Source organism: Pecten maximus, chromosome 9 (assembly GCF_902652985.1).
Source record: "Pecten maximus chromosome 9, xPecMax1.1, whole genome shotgun sequence".
NCBI lineage: Eukaryota > Metazoa > Mollusca > Bivalvia > Pectinida > Pectinidae > Pecten > Pecten maximus.
Window position 1 is genome coordinate 31977712 of NC_047023.1, and position 17130 is coordinate 31994841.

At 36.8% G+C, this 17130-nt stretch overlaps 1 protein-coding gene across 6 annotated transcripts in view; it reads right to left on the bottom strand.

Moving 5' to 3' along the window:
• The window catches only part of LOC117334043, a 117609-nt gene that overhangs the window by 94781 nt on the left and 5698 nt on the right, over nucleotides 1–17130 (bottom strand). For all 6 annotated transcript variants that reach the window (XM_033893467.1, XM_033893468.1, XM_033893464.1 and 3 more), the window contains exons 2-5: nucleotides 9389–11132; nucleotides 8606–8703; nucleotides 5477–5560; nucleotides 766–1080 (exon numbers count right to left, since the gene is read on the bottom strand). In XM_033893467.1, the coding sequence (XP_033749358.1) occupies nucleotides 766–1080; nucleotides 5477–5560; nucleotides 8606–8703; nucleotides 9389–11103 (2212 nt within the window). In that variant the 5' untranslated portion in view covers nucleotides 11104–11132. The remainder of the gene's footprint in view (nucleotides 1–765; nucleotides 1081–5476; nucleotides 5561–8605; nucleotides 8704–9388; nucleotides 11133–17130) is intronic.

Below are 17130 nucleotides of genomic sequence, written 5' to 3' on the forward strand. Positions count from 1 at the left end.
AGTGTGGTGGTGGTGTTGGGAGGAGGGGGGGGGGGGGTGATTTCAAACAGACATGTTGGGGGTGGGGGTTGGTGTGTGTGAGTGTGGTGGTGGTGGTGGTGGTGGTGGTGGTGGTGGTATTGGGAGGTGATGGGGGGGGGGGGGGGGGGTGATTTCAAACAGACATGTTGGGGGTGGGGGTGTGTGTGTGTGTGAGTGTGGTGGTGGTGTTGGGAGGAGGGGGGGGGTGATTTCAAACAGACATGTTGGGGGTGGGGGTTGGTGTGTGTGAGTGTGGTGGTGGTGTTGGGAGGAGGGGGCGGGATTTCAAACAGACATGTTGGGGTGGGGGTTGGTGTGTATGAGTGTGGTGGTGGTGGTGGTGATTTCAAACAGACATGTTGGGGTAGGGGTTGGTGTGTATGTGTGGTGGTGGGGGGGGGGGGGGGGGGGGGGTGATTTCAAACAGACATGGTGCTGACTAGCCACCTCCAAATGTCATTAGAAAAAGAAAGCTGAAGATATAAAGGAAGGGGGAGGGGAAAGTGTGATGAGATGGACATGTTTGTTTGTTTGTTTGTTACTGGACAATTATGAAAACAAATGGGTTCAGGGGAGGTGTAAGGGGAAGAAAACAGAGAAATGAGTTGTTTGTTAATGATGAGATATACATTTATATATTTACTAGTATGTGAGGGAGTGTGATATTTTGGGGGTGTGCAAGGTCTGACTGAGACAGTGTAGAAGGAATAGTGAGAGTACAAACACATATACAATACTGTGTACCTCCAGCTGTCTTGGTTTTCAGGTACGATGCCTTAGAAGGTGCCTCTGTTTCACTGCCTATATCCTCCGAGTCCGACCCCAGCGACCCTGTACTCACACGATAAGCTTTTTTGTATGAATGGGAATCTGAACTACTACGCGAGTTTCTACCATTTCCGTGAACAATGTGGTCATGGTCTGACCCATTTTGTGATGGAAGTTTATGTGTGGGACGTTGATCAAACGAATCGTCCTTAGGTAATGAGGCATATTTTTTACCCAGGATCCGGCGTGTGTACTTAACGTCGCTATCTTCCTCGTCATCCGAATCATACCCTATAAGACAAGAAGCATGCGACGTGTTTTCATCATGCCAAATCTCAACTTCACATACATGAAAAAATGATGATGCACAAAAACTAAATGTTCATACGAAAACAATTCATACACAGAATGGAAAGGAGGTAGAGCCTTGTCAGGTGAAGACATCAAATAAACACTTGATTTTGAAAGATAACTTCATAAAAGATCAATTTTGGAAGACAAGTTCTTCTTCCTGAAAATAACTCAAATCCCTTTCTGATTTAAGTTTCTGAAACAATACTTCCAAATGGATGAAAGCATTTTAATTTGAAGCTTCCAAATGCAGGCTTCTGTTCAATTCAGGCACAGATTTACTTCAGAAGTACATTACGCATTACTCACGCAGAATCCAAATTATCTATTACTGTTTTCAATAATTTATATACAAATCCAAATGAAAAGTAAAAAGCTGATGAAACACAGTATTTTTGGTGTATATAGCCGATTTTGACCCCCCACCCCATTCTGTGTAGAGCAGGACAGGTGTACCATACTCACTGACAAACTGCCTTGGTACATAAACTAGTGACTAGAACAAAATGTTTTAACTCAAAATGAGCTGCAAATTTGAAATGAAATCTAAAGAACAACATGTATAAAAGATAAACAAATCAAACGAACATGCTGTATTTAAAAAAAAAAATCATTGTTTCATTTTAGTCACACATCAACATATACCATATGCCAGTTTTCAGAAAACAAGTTTACCACCTTTCAAGTCCTGGGCATAACTTCATATCCATACCTGATACCGTAGGTTTGGGTTGATAAGTCAAACTGCTTTGCTTGGTATTAAAAATATAACTTATATGATGTAAAGTGAAAACAGTGGTAAAGGTGAGTTATTCTTATAATAACCATCATATTGTAAAGCTTGAACACTAGATGTCCATTTTAAACAAGAACAATTTCTTGGTCTAACCTAATGGTCAAAAGGACAAACCAAAATGCCCCATTTATTAAAACATGGCCGCATCGGCCAGAAATATTCACATATGGTCAGTTTTATCTCGATTTCAGATGGGTCCGGAGAATATCTGTAAGGTATGTGAACTCAGTATTGGATATAACTATGAGCACCACTAATAACACATCCATGTATTTGCCCATGATGAATAGTTACCCAATTTGTGCCGTTAATGTAAACAGGTAAGTGTCTACCTATAACCTGATCTTCCGTATTTATCATAAAGGCTCCTCACCTAGTGTAACCAATTCACTTTTGAAGCTTGAGGAGGACTTATTTGTGAAACACATTATGTTAACTATTTCAAAACTGATGATTCTGCAGAAATGAAGAAGGGAGCTTATTTGTGGATAAATACAGTATTTATCTTTTTTTTTAATTTGAGACAGATTCATAAAGACTAACTGGGAAATACAATAAGTTTATTTGTTATGTTTCCAGAACATCCGAAACATTTCTAAATAAAAAGCATGAAATGTTGAATTCTAAAACTATGTACATATATATGTTAAAACAAGAGGCCTTAACAGTAACCTGGGTTTTGATATATTTAGGCAGATTTGATTTGCATGACCTTGAATTTGAGGTCAATATCCAGCATGCTAAAGCCCCAATATCAGATATGTGGGCCACTTATTTTGTTTAGAGAGAAGTTGCTTAAAGATTTTAGCATATTTGACCCCTCTGACCTTGAATGAAGGTCAGGGTTATTCATTTGAACAAACTTCATATAGCCCTTCATCCCAGAATGCTACAACCCAAATATCAGGTCTCTAGGTCTCTTGCTTAGAGAGAAGAAGTTGTTTAAAGAGTTCAGCATATTTAACCCTGTGACCTTGAATAAAGGTCAAGGTCATTAAAAATCTTGATAGCCCTTTACCCTAGAATGCTATAGGCCCAATATCAGGTCTCTGGATCCCATGCTTAATAAGAAGATTTTGCTTAAAGATTTTAGCATATTTGACCCCTGTGACCTTGATCAAAGGTCAAGGTCATTCATTTGAACAAACTTGATAGCACTTTACCCCAGCATGCTACAGGCCAAATATTGGGTATCTGCATCTCTTGCTTAATGAGAAGGCACTTAAAGATTCTAGCATATTTGACTCCTGTGATCTTAAATGATGGTCAAGGTCATTCATTTGAACAATTTTGATAGCACTTTACTCCAGTTTTCTACAGACCCAATATCAGGTCTCTAGGCATCTTGGTTATTGAGAAGTCAAAAATGTAAATTGTTTACAAACAGACGGCAGACAAAAGGTAATTAGAATAGGTCACTTCAGACTTTGTCTCAGGTGACCTTAAACATGTTTACATGTAAAAATACTAGTTTATAATATAATAACTAAATCTGTCAAGCCATCAAAACCTTTTCTCAGCAAACATATTGTAATATCCAGGTTCCAGTAATCTGAATGCTAAAAATGTTCTTACAGGTTTTCGTAATTGTAGTTTGTTCCAAGCTTGAAGGTCAACCCAAGGTCAAGAACATCTTCTAACATGTACTTAAATCTACCAAATGCAGAGAAAAGCAGCCAGGAGACCAAAACAGAATAAGATTTTCTCCTTGAATACAAAATGCTATTCGCATGCATAAAGACTAATCACATAACAATCAGATACTGCCAACATTTTGTGTAATTAATCAAGAGACATAAATGCAAATCTTATTAAGGTTTTAGTTCTGCAAACTATGCTATGCTCTGCAGCTAAAATTAAACCCTCTACACAATCCGATCACTCCATCATCTCTCCTCCCATGCAAAATCTAATGTCTTCCAATTTATCATAAGTACAATATCTGAAACATGACTTTCATGCTTTCTAACATGCAAAAATTAAGGAGCGAAAAAAATTGTCTTTTTTTGTTTAAATCATCTGCACCTAACCTGATTAAGTCTTATTACATTTAAGCAGGAAATATGATCAAAACGTGAACAAAGACTAAATATACAGTGAAAATGATATATACCGGTACCAGGAGTAATAACACCTTATACACTGTAACTTTACACTAAGTTTTTATTATATAATATAATCACACTTACACTCTATCTTTATACTGAGTTTTATTATATAATATAATCACTCTATACACTGTACCTTTACAATGAGTTTTATTTAACAATTAAATGTTTGGTAGATTGTATTTATTGGCAAGATCAATGCAATCTGGGTGACAGATAAATAGAATGTTAGGGCGTCATGAATATTTATCTGTCACCCAGATTGCATTCATATTGACAATAAATACAATCTAACAAGCGTTTAATTGTTATATTTACATTAAGATACGTTAAACTTCACTTTCTCTTTGCTAAATCTGGGGTTTAAGTTCAGCTATCCCCCTGTTTGCTCAATTGAAAGAACGGCACATGTGAAATTGATTTCATTGTAGTGCTTGGTTTGCATTCAAATTCATGTGTAATTAATTATTAATACAAAGCCTCAACTTGACTATGATCAACAAAGAACCAAAATGACGTCATATTTACACGATTGTTCTAAGTCGAAATCCTTGCTAGGTTTGATTCACCCGCAATGCATTGACAAACATTTTTTTGACGCTGTCGGAAGTGACGTCATGTGATCTGGGCTGCATTTATAGGGTGATCAATACCATCTGGTTTAACACAGGAGTAATGGGAGACTGTCCCACAGAATGTAAATATTATGTAATATAATCACTCTATACACTGTACCTTTACAATGAGTTTTACTATGTAATATAATCACTCTATACACTGTACCTTTACAATGAGTTTTACTATGTAATATAATCACTCTATACACTGTACCTTTACAATGAGTTTTACTATGTAATATAATCACTCTATACACTGTACCTTTACAATGAGTTTTACTATGTAATATAATCACTCTATACACTGTACCTTTACAATGAGTTTTACTATGTAATATAATCACTCTATACACTGTACCTTTACAATGAGTTTTACTATGTAATATAATCACTCTATACACTGTACCTTTACAATGAGGTTTACTATGTAATATATAGATATATAACGAACACACACCAGAAATGTAAATACATGTATTGTAAAGTAAATCTTTAAACTTCCAAAACAATGAGATTAAACAGTATAGTCCTATGTCAAATAACGAAATTCTGTAGATGCTTAACAGTTACAATCAGTTATCAACAGATTTTTTTTTTTTTTTTTTAAATATATCATAATTTTTCTTTGTGTGTGTTTATATGGTTTTTTTTTTAATTGTCATTGTGGATTATTTTCATTTATTTTTCAACTGTGTCTATGATACATTGAGCATCAGTACACATATATTAGCCAAGAAAAAAATCCAACATCCACATTTTTTTGGTGGGATATTGTCCCTTCCATATTTCTACTGTACAGTTCTAGTCTAACTTACCCCTAGGAGGTTGGTACGATTTCCCATCGTTTCTAGAATATTGGTTCTCCAGTAATCGGTCTTTTTCGTTTTCCATTTGGTAAACTGGAAATAAATTTACATCCAATCTCAAAACAAGCGCCAGGAAACAAAATATAAATAATAATGATAATAAAAGATGATACATACAAGCTTTCAAACACAAAAACACGCAGAGTACTAGTATTAACATGGTATCTGACCCTTTCAACTCTCATTGTTTAGGGACATTCAAACATGGTTTATAGGGTTGAGCACAATCCTTTAAGACACAATAAAATAGTAATTATGATGGTGAATATTGATAAAATTTCATTACCATGTATAACAATATTTCTAACCTGGTAGGAATCTTAACTTTATGTTGGTTCATAAATCATCTGGTGAAATATTACGTTTGCTGAATTACCATACCCGGGTATTTATTTATTATAATTATCTGATTATTGCTTACTAACTGTGAAAAGAACTGGCAACAATATCCAATATTTTTTTTATTATCTATAAACATGTTAGAGTACATTTGCTAAACTTTTCATCTAAAACTTCATTCTTTCTCGAATTCCTGTTCAAACAAATAAATTTTCAATCTCAGCTCAAAGCTTATATCTAAATTTACTACCTCTGCATGTTTTACCTATTTTAGGTCCAAATTCATACATTCATTGCTTCTCATTCCATTCCAGGATTGTTCCACTTTCTAATATATAATACAAATTATTCAGAGCTCTTGTGTCAGTAGAAGAAGGATTATAGAGTAGAGAAAAAAAGGAAATTTAGTTCTAATTGACAGTTTGATTCATTACACCATTTACACGTTCTCTGATGATGCTTACTCTTCCAGAATACCTGGTCTTATATTTATTCTTCTTGAACTTTTTCATAAATCTCCATATAAATCTATGATTGTTCATACTATGACTTCGTTTAATTGACTTTGGAGTTTTAATTATGACTTGGATATCATGTCAGCCATCTGTTTTTGTAAACATTATCACCTTTGAACAGGTTCAACATTTCTTTTGATTTTGGTCCAACTGTCAGAATTTTAACAGTACTTTGAAAAGCTGCTAACAATATTGATACATACATTAAATAAAAGCAAGGTTATATAACAAACACAATATCAGGATTATATACCAGAATTATAGGAGGAACATATATATATACATATACATAAAAATAAAAACAAAATACAAGTGCAATCAATGATTGCGAAAGCTCACCGGCGGCAGCAATCACACTATGCATTCATTTTTTATGTATGTATAAGCATGTCATTTTGAAATTGTATGTCACATATTATCACTCCTAGACCTCTAATGGATGTATAAACCAAATAAGAAGGGTGTGGACTTACAAGCTTTCCAAAACTAACCCCCAAAATCTTTAAAGTGAGTTTTTGTGTCAAAAAAAGTAAGTCCACTATATAGTAAAATGCCAAAATGCCAATTTTTTTCTGCATGATTTGCCACAGCATCCCTCCTGGATTTCTAATGAATGTATAAACCAAATTAGAAGGGTGATAGGTGTATACTTTTGGACTTACCCCCAAAACTTTAAAGTGAGTTTTGGTGCAAAAAAAGTTAAGTCCACAAAATGGTAAAATGTGAAAAAATCACAATTTGTTTCTGAATGATTTTGCCATAACATCACTCCTAGTCCTCTGATGAATGTATAAACCAAATAAGAAGGGCATGAGGTGTATACTTTTGGACTTACAAGCTTTCCAAAAACTGACCCAAAAAACTTTAAAGTGGGTTTTGGTGCCAAAAAAGTTAAGTCCACAAAATGGTAAAATGCGGAAAAATCACATTTTTTTTCTGCATAATTTTGCCATAACATCACTCCTAGACTTCTAATGAATGTATAAACCAAATAAGAAGGGCATGAGGTGTATACTTTTGGACTTACAAGCTTTCCAAAAACTTACTCCAAAAACTTTAAAGTTTTGGGGTGGGACGCCGACACCGACGCCGGGGTGACAGCATTAGCTCTCGGTTACTCGTAACCGGTGAGCTAACAAGTCATTTATATAATATCCAATTCCATTACAACCAGTGTCGCCCAACTAAACATGAAAATGAAAATGAAATAATACTTCAATAAGCAGATTAAAATGAGAAACAAGGAAATTGCATGAGTGCATTAATCCTGATGGTTCAAGTACATAGATGCTGCAGTCCACATTAAAAAAGAGAGTTGTCAAGGAACAACATAGCTCGCCCAGTGGGTTGAAATTCGAAAGAAGTTTTTTTAAATTAAGTTAAAGGTCACCGTCAAGGTCAGCAGGTCCCCAAATGAAGTACCAATAGAAATGTCACAAGGAACAAATATGTCAAAAACCTAAGTTATATTTTCATAAGTATTAACAAAACGCTATTATATAATGTCTTTAAAGCCACATACTCCCAAACAACCTAAAATTCTAGTTGCACGCATGTATCAATGGCAATCCAAGATGCTCATTCACGCTCTCCTAACATTAAAATGACCACTGGCCTGTTCGCTTGACCGGGGCAGTCCTCGAGACATCAGTGTATAATAATAACTCGCCGCATTTATATTTATCGCCACAGTTATTATTTTTGGGAATTCCCCTTATATTTTCATAAATATACATTTTCCTTCAGTTTCGGATTCACGATTATCTGTTGGGTATGTATCAAGTCCGAAAACTGTAAAAAGCTTCAAATGTAAACATTGATATATGTTTCTTCGGGAGTATATATGTGGCTTTTACCTAGCTCTTTATCCCTCATCCACCAAATAATCACATCATTTGATGCTTCCATAGATCTACACCTCCCATTAATAATGTCTATTCAAATTTCTCACATTTTTGTATGGAAACACCCTTAAATGATACTTGTTATTTATAAGTCCAATATTTCAAATATTTATGACTTTTCCCAGCTCCCTTTCAATAAAACACATGTTTAGCATGGGTAGACCAGTTGAGAGTGAAAACCCCTGTCAAAATAAACCTGCTACATCGTCTCATCACTTTGATGAGAGCCAAGAATATATATGGACAATATCTTGTGGGAAAAAGAAGCAACAAATCTTGATCCCAATCAAGCGTACAACTTATATCGTAGAAGAATTTACCGTTATCTTGTTCCTTTCGACTGTAATCTGTGCCGGGACTCAATCCAACACCTTCATGCCTTTGACTTTGTGACTTTCCTTCTATGTTAGCACCCTCTCTGAAATAGCCCATCAATAGTCTGATCAAGATAACAAAATCAAAACAAATAATCATTTTCAACTCAAGTTACAAAAATACTTGTAAAATCTGACAGTTAAGTTCAAATTGCCTACAAAATAAATATATTACCCAAACAAATTATCCATTACAGACATATTTTACATTTTGTAACTTTAACCCAAAAATGTGCCCTCACTTAAAATGTTCATATGAATAAAACATGTTTAGCCCTATTCTGTCTTTCCATAATGCAAAGTTATCTGCCCTTGTGAGCCGGTATTGATTGTTACGTCATAAGCTGAGTGAGAAAATTGTAAAAGAGCAGATCATTACAAAGGGACAGAATAGGATCAGAAAGGGGTGAATTAAATCTTAAAAGTGTTTTGTGTAAACCCATGGGACTAGATCTTGTAAAACTAACAGTGATGTGTTCATGTGTCTGTGTTGTATTGCTTTGTTAGATTTAAATATTTCAATATCTATCTCATAAGCATAATGTAATCAAAATGTTAACCATGTTAAATGACTACTTAAATTATCATTGATATCTACATATTTAAATACTTTAATAGTTTCAGTGACTGAACTTACCTATTCCTCATCATATCTTATTAGTAAAGAATCCCTTAAGAGAAAATGAAACAACTACCAGATCAAAAGAGTACAGACTAAGAAGACAGTACCTCATGACCCAAATTGGCTCCTCCTCTTCCTGTGCATTTTCTTTGAAGGGTGATTTAAGGGCAATGCCTTTGCTGTTTTGTATAGCTGACTTGATATCATGGATGGCTAGATCAAGGGCCTCCCTCTTTGCCTTTAAATCCTCCATTATGGCCTCTGCATCCAGCTGCTTGTGCTTGGAGTCCTCTTTCGGAGTTGTTAACATTTCCTGTTCGATGTCAGACTTTTGTTTTTTCCTCAGCATGGCTGTCGGAGACTTGGGTACCTGATTGGAGGGTGGAACATAATCCTCGTTGTCACTTGCCTGACTGCTAGACAGCCCATCTTCAACCAATGGCATACCTAGATTGGATTTGTCTCCATCCGATGTCACACTCTCCACCTCGACACTATCACATTCTGTCGTCTCAGGTGACAGAGAAAATGCTTGTTTGTCTTCCCCGTGAATACTCTCTACAGTATTCAATGGAATCTCTGTAAGAGTATCCTCATTTACTTTCTGTGGAACATTCGGAGCTGAGAAATCCAATTTGTGAAGAACTAAAGACTTTTCTGGAGATCCTTCACGAGATATATCAATTACAGAATTATTACTAAATCCATTCACCTCTAAACTGTTTCTTTTTATTCCTTCATCAGTACTTGAGTAAGCCAGTCGCATTCCTACATATGAATCTCCATCTTGTATTCGGGCATATTTAACATAATCGTATTCGTTTTCTACATCTGGTCCCACCTGTCCCGACGAGCCATTGGACATTTCCTCTATAGCTGATCTTATGCTACTCGCTGGGTTTACAACTACATTCATTAAGTCTACGTTTTTCATCTTATTATCACTAGTATGTACTGGACAGGTGTTGGAATGTGGATACAGGGCATTTCCTATGGGTTGTAGGTTTGCTTTTTTTACAGGTCGTTCTAGTTCCCGGTCTGAGTTGGACCCCTCTCTGTCACTGCCACTCCCCCCAGATCCATCCCCGACACGGCATGCTAACCCTGGGGACTGCTTACGTATTTTTGGTTTAGCGCCTTGTGAGGAATAAGTCTGGGGATCTAAATCCTTATCATAACTTTTTATCTCACCGACCACAGGAATATTATTTCTTATTTCTAGGCTGTTGCGTTTTTTCACTCTTTCCCTTGGCAGAATTTCTTCTACTTCAACTTTGTGCATACTCACAACATCCTTTGATTCCAAATCAATTTCTTCCATCATATCTCGACTGTCAATAATTGGCATCGTATTCATGACAATTTCATTTCTTTCACCAACTTTAAAATTATTACCCAACTTAAGGTCTCCAGTCCTTTCTGAAGTCCCCATATTAAACTTTTCTCTGTATTTCACATTGATTTCTGTAGGAAGATCTGAAAGATTTTGACCTCGGCTTACATTTTCACTGGAGTAATTGTCACTATAATCGGGAGGGAAGGAATCATTGCTGTCCTCACTTTCATGCCGAGACAATATTTGTCCAGAACCCTCCCCGTCCTCCAAAAGATTCTGGTAGGACAAAGAACTGATCTCACTGGGATGCCGAGAGCTCTCTTCCTCAAACTGGACCTCCATGCTTAAGTTGTCAACAGAGTTACTACCAGGAGACAGAGATCGAAAAGGCTCGCCTCCCCCACATGCTCCGTCCATATCAGGATCATAGCTATCCTGGGGATTCTTTGGTACACACATTCTCACTTCCTCCTCCTGGTCAGACATGGTGTTCTATTTGTCCACAAACTTCAGTCCTGAAATCAGAATCATTTTTATTTTTAGTTTTGAAAGTGAATTACATGTATATTCATGTATCATTATTTCTGCCTTTCATAAAATCAAAACTCCCCCTACATGTACACCTATCGAGGTACAGATATACGTACTTAACAATATATATATAACTGATTACATATTTACAGAGTTGACTGTAGGATCTGAAATTCACAGCAGTTCTCAGCTACCTGGTGACATTTTGGCTGGTGTCTGTACTCATTAGTGTATCGGTGCATTTGGGTTCGTTATAAAAAATTAAATGATACTACATTTTCATCTACGAACAAAATGGCAGCATCAATAATGGAGGGAAACCATTACATTAACAAGAGGCCCATGGGCCTTAACGGTCACTTGAGTTTTGATATATTTTAGAATATTTGGCCCCTGTCACCTTGAATGAAGGTCAATTTGTTGGTTGGTTTGGTTTATTTTGTTTAACGTCCTATCAACAGCTAAGTCATTTAAGGACGGCCTCCCGTGCGTGCGACATGCATGCGTGTGGTAAGTGTACATGTGTGTTTTGGGAGGCTGCGGTATGTTCGTGTTAAGTCTCCTTGTGATAGGCCGGAACTTTTGGTGATTTATAGTGCTACCTCACTGAAGCATACTGCCGAAGACACCCAGCAGGACACCCCACCCGGTCACATTATACTGACAACGGGCGAACCAGTCGTCCCACTTTTTGTATGCCGAGCGCTAAGCAGGAGCAGCAACTACCATTTTTAAAGACTCTGGTATGTCTTGGCCAGGGGACAGAACCCAAAGCCTTCCTCGAAGCGGGAACACTCAACTAAAGGCCAAAAGTGAGGCATTGTCAAGGAAGGGAGACGTTAGGAAGAAGAAAGTTGTTAAGAAAGAAGAGAAAAGATAAGATCCCAAATTTAGTCGCCTCTTACGATCACGCATTGGGGCAGCAAGTACAATTCTTACGCCCTACCTGCAGGGCAGGAATGAAGTTCAAGGTCATCCATTTGAACATACTTGGTAGTTCTTTATCCCAGCATGCTTCAGACCAAATATTGGGTCTCTGGGCCTTTTGGTTATCAAGAAGTTGTTTGAAGATTCTAGCATGTTTGACCCCTGTGATTTTTATAGAAAGTCAAGGTCATCCATTTGAACAAACTTGGTAGCCCTTCATCCCAGCATGCTGTACTACAGACCGAATATCAGGTTTCTAGGCATGTTGGTAATTGAGCAGAAGTTGAAAATGTAAATTGTTTACGACGCACGACGGACGCCGCCAGACAAAAGGCAATCACAATAGGTCAACTTAGTCTTAGGTGACCTAAAAATCAAACAGTTACACCCTTGTCATGTCTTTAAAAGTAGTGTATGGAAACATTTTGGCTTTAGGGAAGATTCTGATGATAAAAAGAAAACAATCTACAGGCAACCATTCTACAGGATAAGACAGCTAAGATTACTGTGGATTAACAGGATAGCAAATTGAAACAAGAGGCCCATTGGCCTTAACGATCACCTGAAATTTGAAATATTTCAGTTAATTTAATTGGCCCTTTTTGGCCCCGCTCATCAGCCCCTAAGGGTCAGTCAGGGCCAACATATGCATATTATCAAACTTTCATCCCATGCTGAAAATGTTAACCAAGTTAGAATGAATTCCAAAAGATATCAAACAAATCATAGTCAAAAATGTGATTTCCCTATACTGATAAACTATAGTCAAATTCACCCCCTCCCCAGGGGCAAATGTACGACCCAAGGGTCATGAAATTCCTAATTTTAGTAAAGCACCTTCAGAAGACCCTTCCATCTATAAAGAGTATTTGATTCTACCTTATTTTGGTCTTGAGAAGAAGATTTTTGAAATTTCAGTCAATATGACCCTTTTAAGCCCCGCCCATCAGCCCCTGGGGTTAGTCAGGGCCAACATGTGCATACCATCGAACTGCCATCCCAAGCTGATAATGTCAACCAAATTAGAATGAATTCCAATAGAAATCAATTAAATCAAAGTCAAAAATGTGATTTCCCTATATAAACTATAGTAAAGTTTACCCCCTCCCCAGGGGGGAAATTGAGACCCCAGGGTCATGAAATTCAAAATTTTAGTAAAGCACCTTAAGACCCTTCCATATATAAAGAGTATTTGATTCCACCTTATTTCGGTCTTGAGAAGAAGATTTTTGAAATTTAAGTCAATTTGGCCCTTTTTAGCCCCCACCCCCATCAGCCCCTGGGGGTCAGTCAGGGCCAACATGTGCATGTCATCAAACTGTCATCCCATGCTGATAATGTTTATCAAATTAGAATGAATTCCAATAGAAATAAAACAAATAAAAGTCAAAAATGTGATTTCCCTATATAAACTATAGTAAAGTTTACCCCCTCCCCAGGGGCAAACGTGAGACCCCTGGGTCATGAAATTTACAATTCTGGTAAAACACCTTAAGACCCTTCCATCTATGAAGAGTGTTTGATTCCACCATATCTGAGAGTAGAGAAGATTTTTGAAGTTTTAGTCAATTTGACCCTTTTTAGCCCCGCCCCTCAGGCCCCTAGGGGGTGGGGACCATATAATTTACAATTTTGGTTGACCTTTAGCCATAGAAGCTTCCTGCTAAATTTCATTGAATTTGGTTTAGGGGTTTTGGAGGAGAAGTCGAAAATGTAAATTGTTTACGGACACATGACGGACGACGGACAATGCATGACGGACGACGCACGATGACGGACAAAAGGCGATTAGAATAGGTCACTTGAGACTTGTCTCAGGTGACCTAAAAAGATTACTGTGTTTTAGCTGGACAACTAAAAATTAATCTACTTTAAATTTAGATAGTCCCATATCAAAGTTCTTTTCCATCTTTTCAAGCTACTTATATTACTTTCTTGAGTTATCGCTGTTCAAAATTTTACACTTGCCCCATTTGTAAGTCACAATACAACCAACCACTTGATTCGGAACACAATGTACCGAAAAGAGAAAATTTCATGTAATTTATTTTTCTTCTTTCAGAGTTCTTATCAACCAATCTAAACATAGTTTCTATTTTTTTTATTGGACTAAACAAATATTTGTATACGAATTAAAATAGGTGGTAATTAGTGCTACCAACACCTACATTTCATATACCTATCTGGGTATTTTTGCGAGGGACAATTTTTGCGAAAATCGTCACACATGAACACTAAAAAAAAGTTCAAATAACTTATACAGGCAGTCACCACAATGTGAGTACTGCATTATAATTAGAATTCTTATGTATCTGACAGTGTTCCAGCTTATTATTGATTTGAAAAGAGCAGTGCACTGGCCAAAAAAGGTCACCTTTAATTTGTTTGTGCACAATATCCCTTTGTAGGGGCATGTCTGTGCGAAGCATACATTCTGTGGGCTGCATCTCTTTTTAAAACTATTTGCTTAAATCTATTGTTCTTAATTAGTATCTTCCATCATTTGTTATTTTGATTTTTTGTTTTGAGATTTTAAATATAAAGTTTTTGACTAGCAGTTTCAAAAAGATATCACACAATAACAAAAAACAGCTGAAAATAATTCTGATGACCTATCACTGTCCAATTACAATATTGTCCATCTTTACAGGGACAATTATTAGTGACGGACTACATGTGGCTTTCGAAGTAAGCATTGCTGCTGGGGAATGAAGAAAATTACACTCCACTTGTTATTCAGAAACTTTTTAAACACATAAAATAAAGGCACAGTTACTAGGGTGTTGCATGGATAAAGGGACAGGGTACTATAGCTACTGGACATTACTTTAAACAAGGTACTGGACATTACCTACTTTAAACAAGGTACTGGACATTACCTACTTTAAACAAGGTACTGGACATTACGTACTTTAAACAGGGTACTGGACATTACTTTAAACAAGGTACTGGACATTACGTACTTTAAACAGAGTACTGGACATTACGTACTTTAAACAGGGTACTGGACATTACATACTTTAAACAAGGTACTGGACATTACATACTTTAAACAAGGTACTGGACATTACATACTTTAAACAAGGTACTGGACATTACGTACCTTTAAACAGGGTACTGGACATTACATACTTTAAACAAGGTACTGGACATTACATACTTTAAACAAGGTACTGGACATTACTTTAAACAGGGTACTGGACATTACATACTTTAAACAGGGTACAGGACATTACGTACTTTAAACAGGGTACTGGACATTACATACTTTAAACAGGGTACTGGACATTACGTACTTTAAACAGAGTACTGGACATTACGTACCTTTAAACAGGGTACTGGACATTACATACTTTAAACAGGGTACTGGACATTACGTACTTTAAACAGAGTACTGGACATTACGTACTTTAAACAGGGTACTGGACATTACATACTTTAAACAGGGTACTGGACATTACGTACTTTAAACAGGGTACTGGACATTACATGCTTTAAACAAGGTACTGGACATTACACTTTGTATGTTCTTTAAACAGGGTACTGGACATTACGTACTTTAAACAAATATAAGAAGGAAGTTGTACCACTGTTCAAAGTATACCGGAGAACATCCATACAGTCGGAAAGATGTAAATACCACATCGACCTAGAACCAAGATTCTTATCAACCTGCAGGAAAGTACCCATCGTCTGGTGGCGATACATAGACGACATATTCTTCATATGGCCCCACACCCGAGAGGAACTGACCTCCTTCCTAGAGGCCCTAAACTCACACCACCCAACTATAAAAGACAATGAACACTGTGAAATTCAAATTTTCAATAATCTGTCAGTAATTTTTTTCACAACAGACGGTTAATCATAATCAACAATGCAGTTACTTGCCCTTGAATACAATGTTATTATAACTATTACGTCATAATTAACAATTGAATGTTATCCTCCTGAAGAGTACTTCAGGGGGGATTTCACCTGTAAAAAATTGTCCTGATGAAGACCCTGCGATAGGGTCGAAACTAGTAGACAATAAAGATCCAACTTATCGGTAACGCTTGAGTATGTTGCAGTTATTACTTCCTTCTTATATTTAATTATTTACTCTAACTGCCCGGCATACCTATAGGGTACCCATACTCAACGCGAAGTACCACACTGAGAAAACCCACTGATTTCCAGCTGACGTTGGCTCCTTTCTCCTCCTTTGTACTTTAAACAAGGTACTGGACATAGTTAGGGTACGTACTGGACATTACTTTCAAAAGGTACTGGACATTACGTACTTTAAACAGGGTACGTACTGGACATTACTTTCAAAAGGTACTGGACATTACGTACTTTAAACAGGGTACTGGACATTACATACTTTAAACAAGGTACTGGACATTACATACTTTAAACAAGGTACTGGACATTACATACTTTAAACAGGGTACTGGACATTACGTACTTTAAACAGGGTACTGGACATTACGTACTTTAAACAGGGTACTGGACATTACGTACTTTAAACAGGGTACTGGACATTACGTACTTTAAACAGAGTACTGGACATTACGTACTTTAAACAGAGTACTGGACATTACGTACTTTAAACAGGGTACTGGACATTACGTACTTTAAACAAGGTACTGGACATTACGTACTTTAAACAGAGTATACGTACTGGACATTACGTACTTTAAACAGGGTACTGGACATTACGTACTTTAAACAGGGTACTGGACATTACATACTTTAAACAGGGTACTGGACATTACATACTTTAAACAGGGTACTGGACATTACGTACTTTAAACAGGGTACTGGACATTACATACTTTAAACAGGGTACTGGACATTACGTACTTTAAACAGAGTACTGGACATTACGTACTTTAAACAGGGTACTGGACATTACGTACTTTAAACAGGGTACTGGACATTACGTACTTTAAACAGGGTACTGGACATTCTGGACATTACGTACTTTAAACAGGGTACTGGACATTACGTACTTTAAACAGGGTACTGGACATTACATACTTTAAACAGGGTACTGGACATTACATA